Genomic DNA, 21,203 nt, shown 5'->3' on the forward strand with positions numbered 1-21,203 from the left:
TATAATAAGAGAAAGTGATTATTACAGGGAATGTGATTGCTGAAAAAGTTACATTGTAGTGTTTGGTTTGTAAGTATTTTACTGAGCATGTAATATAAATTGACAAAATCACCTTTATGTATAAAAAAACATATAAGTTGAATAAATTTATAATTTTTAATATAAGATTTGACTTTTCAATTTTAAGCAATTAAAACAATAAATAATAACATTAAAAAATAATATAATATTTTTATATTAATTATTTAAATATTAAAATATGTAAAATTATTAATTATTGATATGGGATCCGCGTCGCTTTGATAGCATTAAAGATATATGTTTCATGGTTTTTATAGATCAACAAATCATGTGTTGTTTTATTGAGTATTGGTTAATTTACTTTTAGGTATTATTTTGTTAGTTTTAAATTGAATGTTTATCTTAGGTTGTGTTTGGTATATTACCGAGAATATGATTGTTGGGTATATGATTGCTGGGAATATAACTTTGTAGTGTTTGGTATAATAAGAGAAAGTGATGATTACAGGAAATGAGATTGTTGAAAAGGTTACATTGTAGTGTTTGGTTTGTAAGCATTTTATTGAGAATGTAATATAAATTGACAAAATCACCTTTATGTATAAAAAACATATAAGTTGAATAAATTTATAATTTTTCATATAAGATTTGACTTTTCAATTCTAAGCAATTAAAACAATAAATAATAACATTAAAAATAATATAATATTTTTATATTAATTATTTAAATATTAAAATATATAAATTATTAATTATTGATATGGGATCCGCGTCGCTTTGATAGCATTAAAGATATATGTTTGATGGTTTTTATAGATCAACAAATCATGTGTTGTTTTATTGAGTATTGGTTAATTTACTTTTAGGTATTATTTTATTAGTTTTAAATTGAATGTTTATCTTAGATTGTGTTTGGTATATTACCGAGAATATGATTGTTGGGTATATGATTGCTGAGAATATAACTTTGTAGTGTTTGGTATAATAAGAGAAAGTGATGATTATAGGAAATGTGATTGCTGAAAAAGTTACATTGTAGTGTTTGGTTTGTAAGCATTTTACTGAGAATGTAATATAAATTGACAAAATCACCTTTATGTATAAAAAACATATAAGTTGAATAAATTTATAATTTTTAATATAAGATTTGACTTTTCAATTTTAAGCAATTAAAACAATAAATAATAACATTAAAAAATAATATAATATTTTTATATTAATTATTTAAATATTAAAATATGTAAAATTATTAATTATTGATATGGGATCCGCGTCGCTTTGATAGCATTAAAGATATATGTTTGATGGTTTTTATAGATCAACAAATCATGTGTTGTTTTATTGAGTATTGGTTAATTTACTTTTAGGTACTATTTTGTTGGTTTTAAATTGAATGTTTATCTTAAGTTGTGTTTGGTATATTACCGAGAATATGATTGTTGGGTATATGATGGCTGAGAATGTGATTGTTGGGAATATTACTTTGTAGTGTTTGGTATAATAAGAGAAAGTGATGATTACAAAAAATATGATTGCTGAAAAAGTTATGTTGTAGTGTTTGGTTTGTAAGTATTTTATTGAGAATATAATATAAATTAACAAAATCACCTTTATGTATAAAAAATATATAAGTTGAATAAATTTATAATTTTTAATATAAGATTTGACTTTTCAATTCTAAGCAATTAAAACAATAAATAATAACATTAAAAATAATATAATATTTTTATATTAATTATTTAAATATTAAAATATGTAAAATTATTAATTATTGATATGGGATCCGCGTCGCTTTGATAGCATTAAAGATATATGTTTCATGGTTTTTATAGATCAACAAATCATGTGTTGTTTTATTGAGTATTGGTTAATTTACTTTTAGGTATTATTTTGTTAGTTTTAAATTGAATGTTTATCTTAGGTTGTGTTTGGTATGTTACCGAGAATATGATTGTTGGGTATATGATTGCTGAGAATATAACTTTGTAGTGTTTGGTATAATAAGAGAAAGTGATGATTACAAAGAATATGATTGCTGAAAAAGTTACATTGTAGTGTTTGGTTTGTAAGCATTTTATTGAGAATGTAATATAAATTGACAAAATCACCTTTATGTATAAAAAACATATAAGTTGAATAAATTTATAATTTTTAATATAAGATTTGACTTTTCAATTTTAAGCAATTAAAACAATAAATAATAACATTAAAAAATAATATAATATTTTTATATTAATTATTTAAATATTAAAATATGTAAAATTATTAATTATTGATATGGGATCCGCGTCGCTTTGATAGCATTAAAGATATATGTTTGATGGTTTTTATAGATCAACAAATCATGTGTTGTTTTATTGAGTATTGGTTAATTTACTTTTAGGTACTATTTTGTTAGTTTTAAATTGAATGTTTATCTTAAGTTGTGTTTGGTATATTACCGAGAATATGATTGTTGGGTATATGATTGCTGAGAATGTGATTGCTGGGAATATAACTTTGTAGTGTTTGGTATAATAAGAGAAAGTGATGATTACAAAGAATATGATTGCTGAAAAAGTTATATTGTAGTGTTTAGTTTGTAAGCATTTTATTGAGAATGTAATATAAATTGACAAAATCACCTTTATGTATAAAAAACATATAAGTTGAATAAATTTATAAATTTTAATATAAGATTTGACTTTTCAATTTTAAGCAATTAAAACAATAAATAATAACATTAAAAAATAAAAAAATATTTTTATATTAATTATTTAAATATTAAAATATGTAAAATTATTAATTATTGATATGGGATCCGCGTCGCTTTGATAGCATTAAAGATATATGTTTGATGGTTTTTATAGATCAACAAATCATGTGTTGTTTTATTGAGTATTGGTTAATTTACTTTTAGGTATTATTTTGTTAGTTTTAAATTGAATGTTTATGTTAGGTTGTGTTTGGTATATTACCGAGAATATGATTGCTGGGTATATGATTGTTAAGAATGTGATTACTGAGAATATAACTTTGTAGTGTTTGGTATAATAAAAGAAAGTGATTATTACAGGGAATGTGATTGCTGAAAAAGTTACATTGTAGTGTTTGGTTTGTAAGCATTTTACTGAAAATGTAATATAAATTGACAAAATCATCTTTATGTATAAAAAACATATAAGTTGAATAAATTTATAATTTTTAATATAAGATTTGACTTTTCAATTTTAAGCAATTAAAACAATAAATAATAACATTAAAAAATAAAAAAATATTTTTATATTAATTATTTAAATATTAAAATATGTAAAATTATTAAATATTTATTTTACCTTAAACTTATAAAAATAAAAAATATTATTCAAAAACAAATCTATTGATAGATTGAAAATTCTATAAATAGATCGCATTATCAATCGATAGATTATACTGTCTATCAATGGATAAATAACTACAATCAAATGTTTGAACGTAATCTATGATAAATGTTCTTATCTATGATAGAAATTTAATTTTAAGAGTTCCTAACTCTTTCTTTCTCTTATAATCGTGACACCAAACATATTTTCCTCTCAAATCCTCTCAATTCCTTTGGCAATTTTTCTCGATTCTAAACCATTTAAATGTTTCTCTCTCAAATTTCGACATTAAAAGCATAAATTTTTCTCAAAACACTTTCAAAATTTTTAAAAATTTGAATTAAGGTTTCATAAAACCTAAAGTCTCAATTTCTCCAATTATCAAATTTGGTGGTAAAATTTAACCCAAATGTGCTTGCGACGAGCTACCCCTCCTACGGATAGTAAGAAGAAGGAAAAGAAAGTAATGTGTGAAAAGGAGAAAAAGGCAAGGTGAGAAGAAGGAGAAAAAGGCAAAAAGGAAGAAAGTGCAGAAGGCAAAAAGGAGTAAAGAAGGATCGGGAGGTTAAGAGGGTTGAGTGAGATGGACAATTTAGGAAAGAAAAAATATGTAACTTTTCTTTTGCAGAAAGAAAGTTACTTTCCCTCCATGAGAGAAAGGAATTACATTCCCTTCTCTCATTGCAATGTGATTACAAATGTAAGCACATTACATCATTACATTCCCTTTTTTACCAACCAAACGTTGTTAAGTGATTGCAACCATTTAAATTATAGGGAATGTCTTTCACTTACACCATACCAAACGCTCCCTTATATTTTTAAGATTTTGTCTATTAAAAAAGTGAATATTCAAAGAAAAAATTTGTTATTAAAATAAGTTAGTATAATTCTAATTAATCATTATGATACCGAAAAGTTTTTTTTCTCGATCAAAGAGATTTGTCAAATCTTCTCACTTTTATTGAATGAAACATGAACCTGTTAAGCATCTTATCTTAACCTTCAAAAGAATCAAGCAATTTACCAATCTTAATGGAGTTTCTTTCTCTTTTTTCAGTATGGATGGAAAATTTTCAAAGGAATTAATTCTTTTGTTTTATCAATAAATTAAATAAGGTAATAAAGACGTGCAAGTAGAGGACATAAAACCTAAAAAAACCAACACATATTTTTTAATTAAGAAATTAACTCAAATTTATAAATAAAGATTTTTCTCTATTTAATAAACATATCTTTTAAGTTAAAAATATGAATTTGAGACACTAACACTCTTTTAATTTAAGAAAAAAATAATGTAATATTATTTAAGTAATCTTTTAATGATTTTAAAAATAAAAGGAAAAGTTTAAAATGTTATGAATAAATGAATGTGTCCATTGAATCTCTCAACCCTTCAAGTTTTATTCATAATCAATGTATATATTTATGATGGTTCATCTATATCCACATCTATGTAACCCTATAAATAGGGCTTTTGTACTTGATGAAAAATAGACAATCAATAATAATCAGAAATAGTGAGAAATAAATAAGAAGTTCTTCTCTCATGAGAAATAAATCAAAAGTTTTTTTCTCAATTCTCCTCTAAATTCTTCTCTCAATTATTTTCTTAGTATATCTTTCTTTATATTGTATATCATAAAATTAATTTTCATCTGGCTAGATGAAAATTCATTGGGCTTCAAACTCTAAAACTTTTGTCTCTTACTTCTCAAGATTCAAATATGAAACTATTAAGAAAAAAAAAAAATATATATATATATATATATATATATATATATATGATATTCAAAGCAAACTTCCTTTCCATCTCTTATATATAGATTTTGAATTTCTTTTTTTTTAAGTTACCTTGAGGCTCTTAAATAATATTTTAATATTTGATAAATAGCATCCTTAAAGAACTTATTAGGCCTTCAAGGCATTATTACCCATAAAATGATCTTGAACTGTTTAATAATTTTAAAACATATAAAAGGAAATTAACTGATATTATTATTAAAAAATGGTGTCCCTATCTATCTATCTATCTATCTATATATATATATATAGTTGCTTTCTAGAATTAGCCTTTGAAGATTAATTCAGGCATATAATACCCAAATGGGCCCAATCGTAACAGATATCCAACTTATTATCCGGCCCATTCCCTGATATAACGGGCTGGAGCATGGGCTTGACAAACTTACCTTCTTCAATCTTGGCGGCCTATTTACCTTTTGTTTCTTAAGGTCACAACCTCCTCAACAAAATTAACAATCACTAGAGTACATTTAAGTTGTCAATTCTTTTTTGAACAAAATTACATATATATAGTTATAATTAAGTACAACTTACAATAATCATGAAAATAATGTGTCTTGATAGGAGATATTTTCTTTTATCTTGAAAATTATGTTTTTCTCTTTCAAAAATTTGAACTGGAGACCATCAAAATTTAACTTAGGAGTTCGATATCTTCTTGGGAACCTTCCTCTAGTATTCTTTTACTAGTGCTTATCATGCCTATCAACTTTCAGGGCTGACCACACACAAACAGGGGATATAATTCTTGTGTGCTTGCTTAGTTTAGAGTTTTTTAATTAAGAAAATTCGGGGTTTTATTAACTTTTTAACAATATGCTTTTGTGATCTAAAAGTATTTTCTAAAAATACGAAAATTTTAATTAAATTATGGTTGCTTTAGATCATTACCCTTTAAAAAATAGATTAATTGAAAATTGTCATTGAAGCCTCCTTGGTCTTATTAATTGAAGTGGTTGGGAAGAAGTAATGAATATGATTTTCCTTGATTAGAACGTGATAAAATACATAAAATTAAGGTTGTTGATGATATCACGGAAAGGTTTTGTGATTCTCAAGATCAAATCAAAATCATTCTTATAAAAGAATCCAATAAATTAAGGAGAAGAAGAAGAAAAAGGAAAAGGAAAAGAAACTATGAAGTTGAAAGTCAGGTATTGGTATACCTATATTTTGATTGTTGGTTCAATCAAGGCCAAACAGTTTGATGGATTCAAGTCCCAAGAGGAAGATGCTTGCTTGGGTGCAAAATTTCTTTAACCCAAATTGTTAGATTAGCAACCATGGATTCCTTGCATTGCACCCATTGATCTTCAGCTTGTTTTAGAAATCAATTTCCTTGTTCATTACCATAGCTGGATTGACTTGTCTATAGAGAAATAAAACATATTAAAAGTTGACATTGACATCATCAAAAGATATTGTTCATCAATCAATTGATTAATTGTTTTTGTAGTAAAGTGAAGCCTCAAGTTTCATAATAATTCCAACAACAATTGACAAGATATAGGCAATAAGTTTGATTAAGAAATAAGCAACATTTCATTTGTGTAAAAATTACATTCACCAATCAATTGTTTTTCAACACCAAGAAAAATGAAAAGGAGAAAAAAAGAAAGTAATGGAATGGGGTGTGTTTTCTTTAACTTGGAATTAACATTCAGATTAACACACATTAAGCATGTATAAAATAAATCATAGTACTAATTGTACTAATTAAAGTTTCTCTCTCTCCTTAATGGGAAATTATGGTTTTAGGAAGAAGAGACTGTTGCAACCCTGGGCACATGAACAGGGTACTCATCGATTTCATCAATCCAAGGACTCTTCTCCTTGGCTGGATTGATGGACTTCAAGGCCTTCCAAACAGCACTGTTGCACTTGAATCCTGACCCGAAAGCAATCTGCCATGTTCTATCACCTTTTCTGATTCTCCCTTTGGCCTCAGAGTAAGCTAGTTCGTACCACAAGGAACTGCTTGAAGTGTTTCCAAACCTGTAAAGGGTCATCCTCGATGGCTCCATGTGCCAATCCGTGAGATCAAGGTTTTTCTCGAGCTCATCTAGCACAGCCCTCCCTCCAGCATGAATACAGAAATGCTCGAAAGCCAACTTGAAATCCGGAATGTATGGTTTGATCTTCATTTTGAAGACTTTCCTTGCAACTAAAGTGACAAAAAACAGGAGTTGCTCGGACATGGGAAGAACTAATGGCCCGAGCGTGGTGATATTGGTTTTAAGGGCTTCTCCAGCGACAGCCATGAGGTCTTTCGAGAGCGAAACACCAATTCTTTTGGTGTCATCCTCGCGTTGGAAGACACAGTTGTAGCATTTATCGTCAGCCCCTTTGTGGGTACGTACGGTGTGAATAAGTTGATACTTGGAACGGCGGCGATCGGAGAACCGGTTGGAGAGCAGGATTGCAGCGCCGCCCATGCGGAAGAGGCAGTTTGAGACGAGCATGGATCGGTCGTTGCCGAAATACCAGTTGAGAGTAATGTTCTCCATGCTTACAACTAAGGCATAAGAGTTAGGGTGCACCTGTTGGAACAAAAATATTTTTTCAGTCATTGCAGCAAAGAGCACATCTTCTTATTAATCTTTCTATAATTAAAAGTTATTTTGGAAGTGAAAAAGGAAACTCATTTCCAACGGGTAAAATATGCAGAAGAATTTTTCATTTTATGCTAGCTACCTTGTTATATGCATTGTTTATTCTTAGTTCTAACTTCATTTTCGGGACAAGTTGCGTATGTTCTACTATGATGATAATGCTGGAAACTAGCAAAGTTTACCCTAGTGGGTGGTCCGGACCCTCTGAGCTACAGCTGGAATTTAGTATCACCTTTTCCAATTTAATTGATTATAACAGTAACTGTCTTTTCCTTGAGTCAGTTGGCCTAATAAAATCACCTGCAGCCATCCTTTAATGTGGCTCACCTAATATATACAAAGTACCAGCTCGAGCACATGGGCTCAGCTGGCTGGAGTCATATATAAGATTTCCTTTAACATATGGTACAATTCCTCTATATTGAACCATCCTAGATGAGATTAATTGGTTCATTGATAACCAAAAGTGCAGGAGCCCTTTTTCACACAATGCATCTCATATAATAGCAAGCTAACAACTGAAATAAATAAATAAAAAAGAACATGTGGTTTAAACCTGTCAAAAAAAAAAAGAAAAGAAAAACATGTGGTTTGAAGGGGTAAAAATTTAAAAAGAAACTTACCTGTAGTAGCTGTTTAGCAAGGTCTATAGAAATGAGCCCAGCACTGCAGCCCATTCCACCAAGATTGTAACTCAAAATGTTCCCTCTAAGCTTGTATCTGTTCACAACCATGGCAGAAAGAGATGGTGTAGGGTTGAACAAGCTGCAATTCACCACAAGGATCCCTATATCCTTGGCCTTCACACCAGTTTTAGCCAAAAGCTCATCAATGGCTCCAAACATCACGGTCTCAGCCTCCTTCCTAGCCTCCGCCATACAGGGGTTTGGTGGGACATGCAGCACAGCCTCTGGCAAGTAGGTCTTCTGCCCCAAACCAGACCTCTCAAGGATTTTCTTTTGAAAGGCTAAGTTCTCTTCAGTGAAGCTCCCAGTGAGGCCAGATCTCTCCATGAAGATCTCCCTGGTGCAAGTACGATCAGCTTCAGGCTTGTAACAGGCAAAATCCACTAAGTAGACTTTCCTAGGGCGGCTCATGAAGTAAAGTGTGGCCAAGAAAACTAAAAGACCTGAACATAGGGTTACTGAGACGAGATTGAACTTGAGTTGGTCCCATAGTTGAACAAAGTCAAGGAAAGTAAGCGTGGAAAGATGAGCTGCAGCAATGCCTAGGAGAGGCACTAGCATTAAATACATGGCGTTGGAGATTAGATAATGGTAACCAAGCTTCACATATTTTAGCCTTACTGAAAGAAGAAAGTTTGGGAGATTGTTTGATCTTCTTTCTTCTGATGAAGCCGCCTGGAACCTTACAGGCTCGGCATTCGAGCTTTGCCTACTCTCTGCTGCCATCCGTTTTGCTATAAAACAAACCCAATATGAAGCCTGAACAAAAACCCAGATCAAACAAGTTGCTGAAAATCAAGAAACGAAAGATTTGGTGTAAAGAAACTCGAGAAAAATTGGTAGTTCTTTCGGTTTCGAATATGCTAAGAAAATGAAGGAAAGAGTGGGAAAAGAGTTACCGAGTTGCAAATTGTGGGAGGATGTTGGAGCAATTTAAAGGGGCGAGAGAGAGCGATGGGAGGATGCAACTACCCCAACGAACTTTTAATTGTTAAACCGCCGTGGCATTGAATTTTCCAACCGGGAAAATCAGCCGACCTTTTCCCTCAAATTTTGTTTTTTTTATATTCGTATATATCTGTATGCAACTATACTTTTTTTGGCCTTCTTTTAAGGAACGAATTTCAGCTTTGCCACTCCTATATGGTGCGAATGCATGGGAGAGAAAAAGGGTTGGGGGCTGACACGTCAAATGAATAATATAGTATTTGCATGATATCATTTGTTGGTGAACGACCTAGCTCACCCAAATTAAAAGACAATGTTAGTGTATAAGAAATTCAAATTAAATCATAATCCAAAATTAATTAAGAAAATTTGATAACACTTGATTTTGCCACTTTAGCCAACATCATCAGTACATTCCAACAGTTACGAGCTAATTACATTAAATTTGAAGTACTCATGCTAGCTAGTGTCACAAGTTCATTACGTTTTCCTAAAAAAACTAATTTATTAAGGTGTATAGTATTCACATATCAATATTTCTAACTTTCTTTTTTTATCTAAATCTGCGTTGTTCTTTCGCGGGTTAAATCATCTTGCGTACTCCATCTATTGGAGTGCTTAATGTGATATTGTAACATTCTTTCTCATCTAAATACGCATCACTCTTGTCACGAGCGAAATCATCTTGCCCTCCATCCATTGGAGTGCTTGATGTGAAATCAGAATTGAGTCTAAATTTAGTATGATACCACTTATTACAAAATCATTATCTTCACCCTTAAAAGCTAATCTTTTGAAATTTACAACATCCATGTATATAAGTTCAAGACCCTAAACTTAGCTATCCAATATGAAATTTTGTAACACCAAATAATAAACATTTATATATATGTCATGCACATTATTTGAAACATTACAAATTAACTCAAGCATGATTCTCTTGAGACAAGGCCAACAGCAAAATCATTCACGTGCACCATGCAATGCCACAAAAAAATTAATGCATCGATTTAATTATTCATGTTGGAATTTCAATTTTTGTAGGACTAATTAATTGATAATACTGGTTAACTGCTTGCTGGTTCCCTTATTTATTAGCTTTAGCTTTCATTATTGGTATCATATATGTTTAGGAAACCCGAGCAGACAGCTAATGCATTGTTATCAATGTGGTAGTGCTTTGGGACCAAGTCTAGAAGGAGACTTGGTCCCTAAACACTGCATCTTTAGGTATCAACAGCCAGCCGTTGTAAGCATTAAGGTTATGGTTTTAAATATTTGCCTTCGCTATCCTTTCGAGAATGCCTCAACCTTCTAATTAAAGACTGGTTTGAAGGATTCAATCATCCGTATATTCCTTTATAATCCCATTTAATTTTAAGACCAAAGTTTGTGGATCAGTCTGAAGTGGTTTATATTTGTGTCACTTGTTGCGTTCACTTGCTTTTTCAGCTTTAATTCCATTCAAACTTGACTTCTTGACTCGTAGCTAGCATACGAGCCTTCGATTCTTGTTTACAAAGAATTAATTTAAAATACAATTTAGAAGATTTTTTATTTTGATATATAATTTTTTTCAGTTAATTTATCATTATAGGTATGGGATTTTTTTATTTTGACAGAATATTATTACCGATTTAGTTTTATTCGACAAAATTTTCTACAATTAATTCTATCAAAAATCCGTAGAAAATAGTACCTTTTTTTGAGAGAAAAATTTCATCAAAAATAGTATATTATATTATTTTGTAATGTAATTTACTCATTAAAAAGAAAAATTAAAGTTTAAAGTATTTATTCGTTAACTTTGAGAAATGTTATATGTCATTATGATCTCTCTACTTATACATAAAATTCACATGGACAGAATAATAAAAACTGTGTATTTTTTTTCCTTAAAAAGTTAAGTACAAAATGCAAAATGCATATTAACTTTTGTTGATTCAATAATACAAAGTTATAATAAATGCAGTTCCTCAGTTTGTGAATGGAATACGTCAATGGGCTTTTAATCAAAATCCCCAACCCTCATTGGCTTTGATATTGATATTTTCTTCAATGTGTTTTCTTTTTCCCCACGTTTTCGTGTCCTTTTCTAGTTCATCTTGTTCCAAAACAAGTTATTACGTCTCAAACCCAAACCTTAAACCCAAAAATTAGCAATAATTTAGGCTTATTTCATTAATCTCCTCTGTTTTTGGTGCCTTTAGGTGATAAATTACATGCATAGAACACCTACCCTCCAATGTTTGTACCTTGTTTCATTGATGATATATTTAAGCTTTTATCATAAACAAATTAACCCCAATTTCCGCATTTTATTATTTTTTTTCTTATGCTAAACAAGTAAGGATTTCAATCCTTGTACCATTACTTAAGATTTCGAAAGGTTTTAAACCTGGTTTTGGTGAAGTTAGCTAGCTATGTCTTTAAACAAATTCATTAAACTCTAGTTATATAGATAGGTTTTAGTCTTAGGCTTTGAATATTCACAAAACCTATCTGATGTTAAGTAAACTCCTCACAAACCTATCTGAGTATTGATTAAGGTAATGATCCTCACAAACTCAAATTGAAATTATTTACAATCTCAATTATCTTGTTTGAAAATAAAGTAAAATACATTTGTTGACAGATAATGTGATTATTTTCATATAATTCATGAAAACATTACACTCATTGATAATTTTAACAAGTTTTAGAAGAAAAAAAAATCCCATCAAAAGGAAAACAAAAAAATTTATGAACAGACTGATCAGGTCGGCAGTCCACCAGCCTCACCTCCCAAATAAGAGAAAGGCAATAGAGCAGAAAAATATAATCCAAATGAACACAGAATCGCCCCACTCATTTGCGAGGGTACCCTAACCTTATCCAAGGGTGTTCCTGTATATAAGAAGGATAACAAGTGGCCTTCTTGGGATATCTCGACTAATTACTTCCTATATAAAAAGGGTAGGGTGAGATGGCCGGTTACAGCTATAGTACGTATGAAACAATTTAATATAGTTAGCTTCGCTTTGACTTTCAAACAAAGTCATCTCTAACTCTCAATCTTTCTCAGTCCTCTCTGTCGCCGATCCCATATAACAACGTTGAATTTTCATGTCAAACTTGGAGGCTTTCTTTTTCTTGTCCTTTCTGGTAAAGGGTTATTGGACAACTCAATGCCGTTTCTGTCTTTAATGCTCAAACTTCTAACCAAATACCCACCAAGTTTGCACTGACATTAAGAGCGTATGAATCACATCTGTGCTCTCTACAAGAAAAGATGTTATAATATTATTATATTTTGGTGGTGGTGGTGGTGGAGTGGGGGAGCGTAAGATTTGGCCACGTTATTTGGGAAAAATGGTTGGCAAGAAACAACCCTCACACGAAATCATCTAATGCTCTCTCTGCAATTGCACGGTTCTTCTGCCATTTGCAGTTTTCTTGATTGGAATAGCAAGAATTATTGAGAGCTAGATGGAGAAACCTTTGTCTTTCTTTGAAGCCTTAAGACTGACTATTCCTAAGATTTAATTAACAAATATCAAGGTCCATATCAGTATAGTATTTGATGCTTTGGGTTAACATATATATGCTGGCTGCCTGTATAGATGTTTTTGACTTTTTCTTCTTGGATTCCAACTTCATTATTAGGACCCTTTCTTTATATAAACAGTTTTTTCTTTGACAGGAATACATGTTGGAAACATACAAGAGACATTTCAGGCATAAAACTGAGAAAAACAAGAGATGTTCAAAGACAAACTTAAATACTTTTTATTGGACCTATAGGATGTAAATTCTAGAAAATCATCATACTTTAGATATCCATGTTTGCATACTGAAGTAGGTGCCAACTGCCAATGGACTACTTTTAATGAGGTAATTGAAAGCTTAAAATTTTTTTCTTGTGGTGGAAGATTAATGTGTATCTTCTTAAAGCAACATTTGCATCAGACACCTAGTTTAATGGAGGGTCAGCGTTGGCAGTTGGCGTGAGGGTTCCTGATTCTTCTGTTGTCTAGTCAGGAAATTGGGACTTCATAGCTAATTATATGCTTCATTTTTCATACATGTCTGATAACCTTGTGTTGCATCGAATTAAGTGAGTGTGGGGAAAGATGTTTTAAATTCAAACCATAATATATGTATAATTCCAATCAAATAATTGTGATAAAAGGCCAGAGCTGTAGATTATGAGTTTGAACCATATTATCCTTGAAAAAGAACATCTAATTCCCTCACACGATAGAGTAACAGAAAAATGGTTTCCATTAATGAAGGCAATGGACTAGAAAAGAAGTTAGTAAACCAAACTTTTCATTTAATAGGGAACAATGTCTAAATCAGAGAGTTTTTTTTTTTTTTTGACAGGTTAATCTGCGAGTGCTATGACATTAGTAACTTAATCTCATTAATTTTGTCAATGGACAACGAAAAAAGATAGCATTTCTTTTTTCGCTTGTACATTTCTCTGCATTCTAAAGGAAACTTTTGAACCTCACAAGGCTGAAAACTCAACTTCCTGAGTGCAAGGACGATATGCAACAAATGTGCTATCATCTGAGAAGGAAACTGGATTAAAGCAAGTAATTCCAGTGTATTTGAATGCCTTCTGCTCACTTCTATCAGCCAAGATGATCGTATCAGAGAGTTTGATAGACAGTTCAAGCAAGAAACAAGAGACATGAGACAATTTCTTCCATAACATTAAATGGAACCTTAAATGCGCATTGTCGGTATTGTTGCTAACAAGGCCATGTGGTGTAGCTGGCTGAAAAGCAGGAAAAAGAAAATGATATGGGTAAAGTGCCTTTTTCACTAAACTATCAGGACAACATAACATTTCATAAACTTTTCTTACTTTGACTCTGAGGTTAAAGTTTGTTGTTCATGAAGAATCTGAACTCCCATCTTCAGCTGGGGTTTCATCAAAATGTTGGTCAAGTGTAACCAATGAGCATTAGGAATCAGTTCCTGTAAATTTCATAAACATGATTACGTATCCATGGAAGTGTATGTACAGAAAGATGAACATGTACGAGTTTCAAAGAATATATAGCTATAACAAGACGGTCCATGCCAATAATCTGTCTAACAGGAACTGACAGTTGTAGTTTGGTAGAATTGATGCCAGCATCAAGGTTGTCATGTTACTGTGGAATATTAAAATTTGAAGAAATTGTCTATGATTTTAGGCTAAGAAGGATAAGTTTGCTCCATCTGGAAAATAAAAGTATACATGGTATGATTATATGAAAGTTACCATGCTCAATCTGATTACCAGAACTGGCTTTCCATCTTCAAAAAAATAAAACCAGAGTGATCTTGAGTCATTGGCTGCATTTAACTAAGCTAGGACTTGATTTTATGGACATTGAAATGAGAGTGCAGATGGAAATAATTAAATCAAACAAAACCTATTGATACTTCCAATACATGATCCACATCCAGAATCACATTTAACCCCTTAAATCAAACCATCTGTTCATGTTGATGAGCTTTTGTTTTCCTTTTTTGGTTGAAGAAGCATATGTCCATCTAGTGCTTTTTATGTAGAGGCATCCTGTTTACAATAGCAGAAACTAAAGATCGACAAGATACTTCATTGACACTCTCTTATCAGGGAACATCATTCATTGACTTTAAAGTTTCACACTCCACCTGTGTACTTCTAGCACAACTTGAAAAAGAGAGATAAAAAAAGTGCAAAGCTTAACAAAAAAGGAATCTATAAATACTGACAGGGACTGAAGAAAATTTTACCAATCAAGTTTGTTCTTCGCCTTAAGGCACAGGCAATACTATCGAATAGAAACACAGGCACTGTCTTCTTCCTACCATTTTCTTTTCCTTAATCTCTCTAGTTTGTAGGAACATGAAGTTGGTATAAACCTCAAGATTCCGCTTCCTCTATTTTTGACTTAGATAACATACATTTTCAAACAATTAAGTATTGCATTATAAACAGAGTGCACCAGGTGCACAATGCATTACATAAAGGTAACCTAATATCCCATGACACTTGTTGAGTAAAGGGTTCGGAGACTGCTCTGTGCCCTTATCAAATAATGGTATTCACAAAGAGCATGCCAAAAGCAATTTGCATCACAAAAAATATATATATATACATAAGTACGTGAACCAGATTGGAAAAATTCTCTGGGTTAGAAGAGTCAAAAGCTCACGATAAAGTTGGCTTAAACTTTTCTCTAACCTGATAACATATGTCCCTATCAAAATAATCCTGGAATAATAGATGTTGATGATTTTGAATAACGTTCGAGGAGTGACAAAACTTTTGCAACCTTTCTCCCTGGACGACCATCATCGTTAACATTCCTGCCAGTTAGACCAACCAGAAGGTATCTAGCTTTCGATCCATAGTTTTCCACCATTTCCCTTGACACAAAAACCTTCTCAAGGAGCCCCAGTGCCTCTTCCTTCAGAGAATCTGTTCCCCAACTCAAAATCTCTAACACAGGCTTTATGGCTTCAGCCTCATGCAAGACATTGACTCCTTTTTGCAGACAGCTATCCTGAACCAATGTGGAAACCGTCTGAATTGCTTCATAAGCAGTTGCTTCAACTTCTTCATGTAAGAGTTTTACTAAGTAAGGCAGCGCTTTTGCTTCCAACAGACAAAAAGAATCTTCTACATTGCATATACCACCATGTGCTGGGCATAAAGGAACACGTGATGTTCTAAAACACCAGCAACCAGTTTTTTTGGACACAATAGTGAGTTTAGGACTGCTCATGGATAGATTACCAATGAGAGCTGCTGCTCTTGCCTTTGCTGTTACCGTACCAACTCTGAGGAAACTTACAAGCAAAGGGTAAGCTCCTTGTTGAACCACAATCCGCTGTGACTCAACATTAGTGGGATCTGTAAACCGGAAGAGAGCACTTAAAGCATGTTCTTTTGCTTCCATTGTCCCTGATTTCAAAAGGTTTATGATTGCATGAAGTCCATCCAACTCGATTAATTTCATAGTTAGTGGTACTTCAGATTTTGGGAGGTTGGCTAATAGACCAGCGGCAGCCATCTGGACATCACTATTGTTGCCATTTTCAAGAAACCCCACTAAAGCCTCCAACCTTTTGGGTTTAAGAAGGTATTCCACTACTCCTTGTAGCTCATGCTGAGAAAATAGGAAAAGAAGATTTATAGAAATTTCTCTAACTACTGAGTCAGGATCATCAAGAAGAGGAAGGACCAGAGATACACCATTGGCAGTGAGAACAGCTGTCTTAACCAGCCCAGCTTCAGACTTGCAAATTCCTAAAAGTGCACGTAAAGCAGGCCTTCGGTAATTGTTGGATGAATTAACATTCTGCTGCAAAGCCAACAAATCAATGATGATGGGCTCCATTTCAAGTGGAACCCCTTTTTCATCAACAAAGAATTTAACTCCATCACCTTCAGAAGAAAGTTTCTCAACAATTTCAGAGCATCTGAGTATAAGAATTGCACGTACATGGGGAGAGAACATTAGCTTCAGAACAAGAGGAACTCCACCAGCAGCAGCAATAAGCTCTTTATTAGCACGGCAACCAGATAGTTTAACCAAAACAGATAAGGACAACTCTTTTGATTCAAGATTGCCAGAATCCACCATTGAAAGCAAAGAAGGCATAATGCCTTCCTCACCAAGGAGTTTTAAATTCGAATCAACCAATTCCATAGTAACTAATGCTTTCATCATTGACATCCTTGATGACTCTGGCCCTGAAAGTATTCAGAATGATCAATGTACATAACTGCTTTGTGGTTGACGTATTACGAGAACAGTTTCATTTTAATGAAATGGACATATGTAGCATCTATAGTCACAATAATATCACAGAACAGAGCCAGACAAAACTTTTAGCAATCCAATACAGACAACTACAATTAAGATATATCTCTGGAGTTTGCTGTGACATCCGACAGAAAGGATTAGGCCACAGTATTTGACTTGGGATTTAAGCTATCCCTCCTCCAAGCAGTTGACAAGTGCCTGCTCAATATCCTAGAGATTTCATAAAATAGCTTCAATATAAAATAAACTTTCCCTGTTTATTCATCATTTTTGATGATGGTCTATTCTTGAGCATAAATGTAAATCTCTTTTATATGGTGAAAATATAAGAATTATTACCACAGACTGCAACCTAATAACTAATACAATTCAAATATTTCTTCCTGAAGGGAAGTTTTCATGCTTTCATACATATATCTGAAGCCTTGATGGAAAACATCCCTTGCTCTTTCTATGAGCAAAAGACAGCATTTAGATAACCATGGACTAAATAATCATAACATTGACATAAAAAAGACAAGCTGTTTAAGAAAGCATACATGAAAGGGTTTTCTAACCTTGAACAATGCGATCAATGAGTGGTTTATACCACCCTGACCGGGCAGCTCGAGATATGTTCTCCTCATCAACATCAAAAAGCTTATTTAGTATTTTTTCAGCATATTCTGCTGACTCCCTGACTGGACCCTTTAGAAGAGTAACAAGAAAAAGAATTCCGCTGCATTTCTGAGAGAGTTGGTGGCAAACAGACACATTCCAATTGGATCTATCTTGCAATAACTCATATAGCAGTTCAACTGCAGCCATTGAGATGCTTCGGTCACGTCCTAAACAGGGAACAATGTGATCCAACCCCTGATGCTCAGTCACTTTTTCCTATAAATTTTTTAAACAGCATAGTCAATAATGAAAGAAGTCACCTCCTTGTTCACAAATTAATTCAATGACAATTGAAAAAGAAAAACCAAAAATCTAAATCTAAATGACTAAAAGCAAGGCATGGAGTTCTGCTCAGCGTAGATTAGATTTAGATAACCTCACATAGAGTGAAGCAAATCTAATTAAGTCCAAAGGGATCTTCCAGGTTTGCAATATGTTTTTGGCATTTTGCATGTGTGTATGTAGGCGTGAATGAAAATGTGTCTATGGGTGTTAATGAATGTATGTGCATGCATTTCATGAATGTATATGGATGCAAACATATGTGTACATAAGTATGTATCTTAGACGGTAGACCACGGTCAGGCTCCTTGGGGTCTGCTACATAAAAAGCAAGCACAAAAAGAAACAGTTATAGGAAAGGCATGAAGAGCACAGGGTGCAAAGATAGGGGAAAGCAGAAAAGTAAGAAAGTTGTTAACTGGCAGAAATTAGAATTCCATTATACTACTCCTTAGTTTTACATTAACAATGTATAAACAGCTTACCTTATTTCTTGCATGCCCTTCCACCAGATCTTTTAAAATGATTAAAATCTTCTTCTTGACTTCTCTGTTGTGTGAGCTTCCAAGGATAGAGATTATACTATCAGTAAGCCCTCCTATGGAAATCCAGTCCTTGTTTATAGTGTTTTCTCTGATAAGATCCTGCATTTGGTTCAGGGCCTCCAATGCAGATGAATCGACACCTGATGACAACTTTGCCTCACAAGCTCTGATTTTAAGGCAATAATTCAGTTCTCTCCACTCCTCTATTGATTGTCTGAGTGGAAGGTTAGACCTCAAAGAAGTAACTTCAAGAACATCTCCAGTTTCTGGATCAGTTTTCTGCCCACAATCAAACTGAGCTTCAATAGCAGCTCTCTCACATGTAGTACCAGTGCAAAGGCTTACAGGATCAACCATTACTGTCCCACTTATACGACAAATGAAAGATTTAAGTGGAGGAATGTCTTCTTTTGTTGCATCATATCGTTCTATAACTTGTGCCCTTTGGAAATACTGCTTCTTCATTTCTTCATAATCTCTTGCTGCATCTGCTTGAGAAAGCAGCTCAATAACTTGCTCCAAGAAGAGAACTTCAGCTCTTTCTTTCCTATTGCCAGCTTCTTCTATTTCCCTTCTGAAGCTTGCTAGCTCCTTGCTAATTTCAGATGGCTCAACAGGTACCCCAACTGCCCTTGCAATTTCTTCAAGCATGTCATTTGCAAAACCCTGGTCATGTTTCTGATCCCTAAGACCCTGGTTTAACTTGTCAACAATTTGGAGTTGAGAATGTGAAGTCTCGAATTCTACTCTTTGCATCTCACTCTGTAGCCTATTGACCTGATCAGATATCCCTGAAAGTACTTCAGTATTTGCAATGGACAATGAAGCCAAAGACCTTCCAATATCCCTTGTAACTTCTTGCACCTCATTAACAATGTGCCGGCACTTGACAAGTAAGTAGAAACGGCCTCGATTTTTGTATTTCTCAACCAAGTTATTTGCCTTCTTGACATCTGCTTCCAGAGACTCCAGAGCTAGTCTTGCTGCTTGAGAATCATTTAGTTGTTGAAGCTGCAATTCTTTTAAAACAGGCTCAATATCAAAGAGATGCTTTGCGAGGACCTTGAAACTATCCTTCTCAATTACAACATCCTTTGCAGCCTGAGCTGTTTTAATTACCTGGTTTGTTACCACAGCTAAGATGGTCCCAATCGGTATGAGTTCCATCGCCATTAGAACCAATTATTTTCCCGTTTCTTTAATAATGTTAAAGAAGACTGATTATCGCTCCCCAACTAGAGATCAATTATGGGATTTCATAATGCATCGTTTCTCCCTTTGAACAACCTCCTCTATTTACCCTATGCATTACAATAGTCTGTGTCAGCCAACACAATTAACATAGTCAAATGCTGATTTTATTGAAGAAAGGGAAGATAAATTTATCACAGAGCAAAGCAGCTTAACTTAAACATCAAATTTACAGAAAGAAAAGCCAGTGGATAAAGATTCTTTCAGCATTTTGTTATCACGTTGCTTGCACCACTTAAATTGTAAAAATCCAAAACCCTTTCCCGGTAGCCACTTCCTTAACCAAGGGTAAAGCAAAAGAATAGCTGACATAAGTTTGTTCCCCAGCAGATTCTTGATTATGTACTACAATGATAAGTCAAAGAATTCCCAAAACTATAAAACAATTCACAAAAGCCAGTACTTCAAAAGGGGTGCAAGAAACAAATAGGAACAAGATTTCAAACCCCAAGAATCACAGACACTGAAGTTTCATAATTTGAATTGTCACCCACGAAAGCAAAACCACTCAGCATCAGCTTAAAGAAACCAACAGAAACCAAGAAAGAAACCAAAAGTGAAAAAAAACAAGAGCGAAGCAGCAGGAAGTTAAGTTTTCTCTTACCTCTGAAAAAACGTCCTTGAATATCACCTGCGAAAGAAAAAGTGCTGAGATGAAGCCCTTTTATCTGTGACTGAACCATAACCTAATAACTCACTCAGGAATCTGAAACGAAAACCAAAACCATTTCCATGTTGTACGGAGGGAGACGAGGACTTGGATATCAAGTCAAGCTTTTCAAAGAAAAGAAATGACGTCCAGCCTTGTTTTTTCTTTCCCCTTTTTTATTAACGAGAAATTTCCTGTCAGTTCAGTTTAGTTTCCATCCCATTTGATATTTACAACAAACCCGCTGTGGAAAACATGATGCTTAACTACTTATTCCAGGAAATTTCAGCTCAGAAAAAAAAGAAAAAAAGTCAAGAGTGCTAGAATCTAACTAGAGTATGTTGCTGTCTCAAGTCTGAAGTCTAACTTTTGTTTCTTTCTTTTATATGGTGATGGGAAAACTCAAGTCCCATTGTCATTCCTTCCTTCTTCCTACAGTTGAGTGTCGGCTTTGTTTTTTTTTTTTTTCAAGAATCTATCCAATAGTTGAGTAACCTTTGTTGTATTTTTTTCTTTAATTACTTTTCAATACATACTTATCTATTACTACCAAACTTTTAGAAATGTTCAAAGTCATTGGCTGTGTGGAGCCCTTCATTAAAAAAG

The 21,203-nt window shown here is 32.9% G+C and overlaps 2 protein-coding genes across 4 annotated transcripts; both read right to left on the minus strand.

The window, feature by feature from the left end:
• Window positions 1–6,686: 6,686 nt before the first annotated feature.
• LOC18603101 (3-ketoacyl-CoA synthase 11-like) lies at window positions 6,687–9,382 on the minus strand. The gene is made up of 2 exons (XM_007034864.3): window positions 8,404–9,382; window positions 6,687–7,708 (listed from the first exon to the last, which is right to left on the minus strand). Exons 1-2 carry the CDS (start codon window positions 9,190–9,192, stop codon window positions 6,923–6,925), a joined length of 1,575 nt encoding a protein of 524 aa, XP_007034926.1. The 5' UTR covers window positions 9,193–9,382; the 3' UTR covers window positions 6,687–6,922.
• Window positions 9,383–14,122: 4,740 nt separating this feature from the next.
• Window positions 14,123–21,033, minus strand: LOC18603102 (U-box domain-containing protein 43-like). Of its 3 annotated transcripts, none has more exons than XR_016025867.1 (6): window positions 20,553–21,033; window positions 18,638–19,998; window positions 17,768–18,086; window positions 15,623–17,137; window positions 14,270–14,382; window positions 14,123–14,179 (listed from the first exon to the last, which is right to left on the minus strand). XR_016025867.1 is itself a non-coding variant. In XM_018119476.2 (4 exons), exons 2-4 carry the CDS (start codon window positions 19,868–19,870, stop codon window positions 15,642–15,644), a joined length of 3,048 nt encoding a protein of 1,015 aa, XP_017974965.2. In that variant the 5' UTR covers window positions 19,871–20,015; window positions 20,553–21,033; the 3' UTR covers window positions 15,344–15,641. The 3 variants fall into 3 exon arrangements, 1 of the variants encoding a protein (XP_017974965.2); XR_001927537.2 differs by having other exon boundaries at window positions 18,638–20,015; XM_018119476.2 differs by lacking the exons at window positions 14,123–14,179; window positions 14,270–14,382 and having other exon boundaries at window positions 15,344–17,137; window positions 18,638–20,015.
• Window positions 21,034–21,203: the final 170 nt, after the last annotated feature.

This window comes from Theobroma cacao, chromosome 4 (assembly GCF_053813885.1).
Source record: "Theobroma cacao isolate CCN51 chromosome 4, ASM5381388v1, whole genome shotgun sequence".
Lineage (NCBI taxonomy): Eukaryota > Viridiplantae > Streptophyta > Magnoliopsida > Malvales > Malvaceae > Theobroma > Theobroma cacao.